Source organism: Ostrinia nubilalis, chromosome Z, assembly GCF_963855985.1.
Source record: "Ostrinia nubilalis chromosome Z, ilOstNubi1.1, whole genome shotgun sequence".
Classification (NCBI taxonomy): domain Eukaryota; kingdom Metazoa; phylum Arthropoda; class Insecta; order Lepidoptera; family Crambidae; genus Ostrinia; species Ostrinia nubilalis.
This window is the reverse complement of record NC_087119.1, coordinates 4,380,597-4,386,596: the sequence shown is the minus strand read 5'-3', so window position 1 is coordinate 4,386,596 and position 6,000 is coordinate 4,380,597. Positions and strand designations below refer to the sequence as shown.

Genomic DNA, 6,000 nt, shown 5'->3' with positions numbered 1-6,000 from the left:
CTCAAAGATAGTACGTAATATTGTTATTCTTTCTTGGATCGTTCAAATAAACATTCTCACAGTGTTCTCTTTAGTCTATGGTTACTCAATTTTTGTCAACGTCAAATTGATTGATGATACCTACGTGTTGTTTTCACATTTGCCCATTTGCTCGTTTGTCGATTTATAGACTGTTGATCTGATTTAAATGCAATTTATTGTATTACGTGTCCTTTGTAGACAGAGAAGTGTCTTGTGATTATATTTAGTGCTATAATATTGTGTGATCTTTCATAATTTAATTCAGTATTCTGAATAAAACTTTCCAAAATGTCTCGGGCAAGAAGCGAATTTCGGTTTATTCTGTACGCGGGCGGTATATTTGTTTGCTATTTTATTTTTGCAATGTTACAAGAGAAAATTACACGTGGAAAGTATGGTGATGGGGACAAGTTCACATGTACTCTATCTTTGGTGTTAGTTCAGTGTATTGTGAACTATGTATTCGCGCAAATACTAATGGTAATATTCAATTCTGTAATATTTATTTAATCTTAACTTCTTGAATTTATATCTCACAATCCATGTTTGATACTTGGGCCATAACTCATGTCTACTAAATACAGAAGTTTTGAAATATTTTATGATTACATTAAATGCTCTGAACCTGAATCCTATCCAGATTTTTATAAGAAATATCTATTGCAAAATTTGCTTTGGTAGGTAGGTACTACATACTACAATATTTGTTAAATTTTACAAGAGAAATTAATGTTTATAAATTGTTTCAGGTGTCGTGGAAACATGAAGTTGATACAACTAAGAAAGTGTACTACTTTTCATCAGCTCTGACCTACTTGTTGGGTATGATCAGCTCTAACATGGCCCTGCAATGGATAAATTACCCGACACAGGTAAACTAGTTTATTTTCAGTTCAGTGGGTGAAGCCAGTTGTAGGCAAAAGCTAGTGAACATATAAAACATGTCCTTGCTCTAGCTTTTGAACTTAACTGTACTTACACAGGGCAGTAGTAAAATAAATGATGTGATCATCATGTGCATGGATCTGTTATAATTATATTTACTTCTTCATTATATCCTTGCCATTGTTTTACAAATTTTACCCATAAAAAATCCTGATATCTGTTTGTGCTTGATGATTTAGGTAATAGATTTGATGAAACAATGGAGTTAGAAGTGTCTTAATTTTATTTAGCTTAGTAAATACGAGACTTCAAGTGAACTGTGTGTAGAACTGAAAGTTAAGTAATAGTCAAAACATCTTATATTTTCAGGTTGTAGGCAAAGCAGCTAAACCAATTCCAGTTATGGTTCTTGGAGTATTAATTGGTCACAAATCATATCCTCTCAAGAAATATTTATTTGTGCTCTTGATTGTTATCGGAGTAGTACTGTTCATGTACAAGGATCAAGTCAAGAAAGGCTCAGATGATTCGCAAGGTTTTGGTGTCGGTGAATTGCTATTGATTCTGTCTCTCACAATGGATGGTCTTACTGGTGCTGTCCAGGTAATAAATATTTTATGTTTTTTTACTTCAATCAAGAATAATACATAAAGTTTGCCTGAATTCTTATAATTCATATCATTTTATCTCCTTCAGGAAAGAATCAAAAGTGAATCTTCGCCTACAGCCTACTCCATGATGTTAAACACTAATTGGTGGTATGTAAAAATGAGAATCTGTATTACTTGTAAAAATATTTATAATATCTTGTGAAAAATAAATGGCATGGCGAATTCTTATACTTTATTTTGTATTCTAATGTGCAAAGCATTTTGCTAAAGCGATCTGTTAATCTTTTCATTTCATAATATAAGATTTTCTGGAGCGAACCAGGGTATTTTTCTTTTAATAAACACAACTCATAGGGCTCAAGGACTAGATAGTAAAAGCTAAATTGAAACTGCCTGTAGTAGTCCATAGGAAAAAACTACCGGATATTGTGCAGATTCAACCTACATTATTAGTCTGTATTCAAAATTATATTGCATTCTATATGTAATACGTATTTATTTTCAATTTTTCCAGGTCCACCATTATCCTGTCCATCTGTATCCCGCTGACTGGTGAAATATCCAGATTCACAACCTTTGTATCAACATATCCTGAGGTGCTACTGTACCTTGCTGGTTTGGCGTTTATGGGAGCTTTAGGACAGCTATTCATATTTTTCATGGTATGTTTTATTTTATACTCAATAAACATTAAACATAAATTAACATGGCCAAAATTCATCTCAATATTAAAACCATATAAAGAAAGTAAAAATAAAATTTTCAGGTAAAACAAAACATAAAATATTACATTTAGCACCTTTTCATAAACAGCATAAGATGTTATTTTCATTCGGCATTTTTGTCAAACAGCTATTTTTACAGATTACTTTATACCCAAAAAAGTCTTGTAGACTGGGATCGAACTTGTTTTTGTGGAATCTTAAATCGGCAGTCTGACACTGAAACCTATATCACCATGAATATGACAAGTCTTTCAATATAACTGAATACATTTAATCACTTTATTTAAACCTACATAATAACCTGTTGCATGTGAATACTGTGCCTCCTCCATGAACCAAATTTTTTAATATCACATTTTGTATTTACTCAATATTTATGGGATTTTTTTCGGATTCAATAGTATTGCGTATTTTTTAATCGTTTGTTGTGCGAGTAGATGGAATAGATTTAGTATATTTATTTATTATTCGGCATGTGACGATGCACAGCATCTGGTGAGAGATGCGTCCACTTCCGGTGTAGTTTTTAACCATTTTATACCTTAAATGACGTCATTTCCGCAATTATTTAATAGGAATTGATTTGACTTACTTCCGTTTGCCGCCATTTTAGTCACCTGGGGGCGAGCTTGCTCGGAGTTCTTCTTAGCGTCTTTAACTTCCAAACTAGCAACATCGTAAGCAGAAACTCTGCTCAGATTTTTACTGAAATAATTTATTTCTCAACGTTCTTATACTAAGTTTAAAATTAAAAAGTGCAATTGACCGCGCGTGTGTGACCGCGAACGACATGTACGTGATGGTGGTTGGCGCCAAAGGGGACGAGTGTCTTCCGGACGACGAGCAGGTGGACCCAGAGCGTCGGATACCGGAGAAACTCGGACCCCGGCGAGATTCAAAACGGATGAAACGAGGTACGTGGGATTCTGATAGTTTTAACACTCTTTTCGATCAAATGAGCATTCTCGCGAATCTCTATATTGTATAAATAGATTGAATAACGTACCCACAACCATCTTATACAATTCTAACGGCGGCCCCGTCAGCCCCAATCGCAAACATTACCAATCAAAATACGTTGTTAGCATCACCACAATCGAACGATAACTCTTTCTGGTACGAGTTTCTTAATAAATACCCCTTTAAAAAGGCTCATTGTGCTCATAAAATAAAGCACCTACAAATGCTTTACCACATCAACAAAACGCTTTAAACTACAACTATTAGTAGACTGGGCGGCCACCCCCAACACTGAGCCAGCTTACAGCTTGAATTATTAAATTCTAATGTCTTTTGCAAATTAAAGAAGCTTAATAAGTATGACAAAATGTGCTAAGTGCATCGAACATGTATACTTCTATTTTGCAACAACGAATTGTAATGTGACATGCAATAAACGTTTTTTGAATTTGAACATGTCATGAGCGTATCCTGGCTAAGATGCCTAATAAGCATTGTGCGAGGAGCACCCTCCCAGTGCTGGATTTTTGTTCGGCAAAATCACCCTGTGCTCGTACTGGTGATATCTAAAAAATAATCCGACCTTGGTTCTCTAGCCGGTCACTTCAAGCAAAATCAAAACATAATAATAACATCTTTATTTGCTTAGACTAATTAAATTAGTTCTTACAAATCGTCAAATACTAATAAGTAAGTAACCTTTACCTACACATCTTATTATCTTTAAAGCAAATACATAAGCCTCAAAATAACTCCCTTCGATTTAGAACAAAAAGCCAAGGATTCCAAATCAGTCCCTTCAGGTCCCCTTGACGACCAATAAGTCAAATGACCATCCACTCAGCAAATTCTATGGAAGCTGCCTTTGAGCGTACCTATCTTGGGCATTGGCAGGCGTCATCATTCTGCGGAGGTCAACCTGTTACCGGACAATGGTTCCAGGGATGCGTCTGCCATTCACCTCCAAGTCGGTGCTTGCCCCTGCACCTGCAACGCCGTGCTTTATTCAGCGTCTTAACACTCTTGACTGTCTAGCGCTGACCAAATAAGAATAGCAAAGTCAAGTGACTTTCCACTCAGCAAATTCTACGGAGGCTGCCTTTGAGCGTATCTTAGGCAGTGGTAGGCGTCATCAGACTGCGGAGGTCAACCTGTTACCTGACAATGGTTCCAGGGATGCGTCTGCCATTCACCTCCAAGCCGGTGCTTGCCCCTGTACCTGCAACGCCGTGCTTTATGCAGCGTCTTAACACTCTTGACTGTCCAGCGCTGACCAAATAAGAATAGCAAAGTCAAGTGACTTTCCACTCAGCAAATTCTACGGAGGCTGCCTTTGAGCGTATCTTAGGCAGTGGCAGGCGTCATCAGACTGCGGAGGTCAACCTGTTACCTGACAATGGTTCCAGGGATGCGTCTGCCATTCACCTCCAAGCCGGTGCTTGTCCCTTCAACGCCGTGCTTTATTCAGCGTTTTAACACTCTTGACTGTCTAACGCTGACCAAATAAACCGAAATCCTGTTAAAACAGGTGCTGAAATTACCAGATAAGGCACCGCTCAGCATGAGCCTGCCCCTCACAATATTGCTTCGCAAGAAGGACAGACCAAACAACCTATTCTATTAAACGTCCTAATCAGTAGATACAATTATGTAAGTATTGATCCAATCTGAAGTAGTTGAATGCTAAATTCTAAATCTGGATGCAGATACCGATCACAGAGACACCGCCGGCCTCTCCGCATGTATTGTGAAGGTACCCTAAAATTATCAATCTCTCGTTCTCTACTGCATACCGAAAAACATTGATACAATCACAAACTACTTACTAAACCTCGTCACCTTTGACAAACCAGACGAGACAGCAACTACTAGAACGGAAGATTAGTGTGTAACATTTTATCTTCTGGAACACTTTAAACCTTGTCAATTACGTGAACTCAGGTTCAACAAGTCGTCATCTCTAAGGGTTTTGTCGGTAAATACGAAATCTATACGACTCAACAAGTGCCTATAATGGTAAGCTTGATCTCCAGTGAGGGCTCATCACAACTCGACCCCACACAACCGATCCAATACACAAGACTCCAGCCCAGCATCTCTTAACAACCATCTGGATGTCTACAAAATATCAGAAATCATAATCAGCGATGGGGGATTTCTCATTCTTTCATTCATTTCATGTGCGTTCACTAATTTTGCTATCGGACAATCAAAGCATAGCCTATACTCGAAACTAAGGGAGGAAGGGGCACATTCAGAGCCTCTATTGGAACTGTCTCTCTAACTTTTCAACTTGAAAAACATCACCTCCTTCCGGTTCAGTCGGGTAAAAATAGCTCTGACAGCGCAAAATATTATCTCCCAGGTCGATTCAATCAATTTTATCTGACGATGATCTAGGTCGATTTACGGGGAAAACAACCTACTTAGTGGCATCTCCTGGGTTCAGATCCAAAGGCAAATATTCCAAAAGTTCGGGAAATTGGATATCCAGAGACCCCACAGAGATTCACCAGCAGCCTTTGCAACGACTTCTACCAGGGTGGCTATGGTGGTAAACTAGGCTAAATCTTTGCTGTCCCGTTTCTCACCACAGCAAAAGGTACCTGCTTAGCACCTCGAAGTGACCTTTCTGGCTTTTCTTAGCAGGGCTCGAGGCCGACCCTCAAAATACGGAATCGTCAGGATCAGGTAACATGTAATTTTTTTTTAGTATGTTGAGTTGGGGGTAATAAGGTATCGTTCCTAAAACATACCTGGCAAAATTCCACTTTAAAAACTTATAAAATAACCTGGCC

General features: G+C 37.9%; 1 protein-coding gene across 1 annotated transcript in view; it reads left to right on the top strand.

The window, feature by feature from the left end:
* Positions 1 to 120: 120 nt before the first annotated feature.
* LOC135086928 (solute carrier family 35 member B1 homolog) overlaps positions 121 to 6,000 on the top strand; it is a 28,444-nt gene continuing 22,564 nt past the window's right edge. Inside the window, exons 1-5 of the mRNA XM_063981753.1 lie at positions 121 to 501; positions 771 to 893; positions 1,276 to 1,509; positions 1,603 to 1,664; positions 2,032 to 2,179. Coding sequence (XP_063837823.1) covers positions 310 to 501; positions 771 to 893; positions 1,276 to 1,509; positions 1,603 to 1,664; positions 2,032 to 2,179 — 759 coding nt within the window. The 5' untranslated portion in view covers positions 121 to 309. The remainder of the gene's footprint in view (positions 502 to 770; positions 894 to 1,275; positions 1,510 to 1,602; positions 1,665 to 2,031; positions 2,180 to 6,000) is intronic.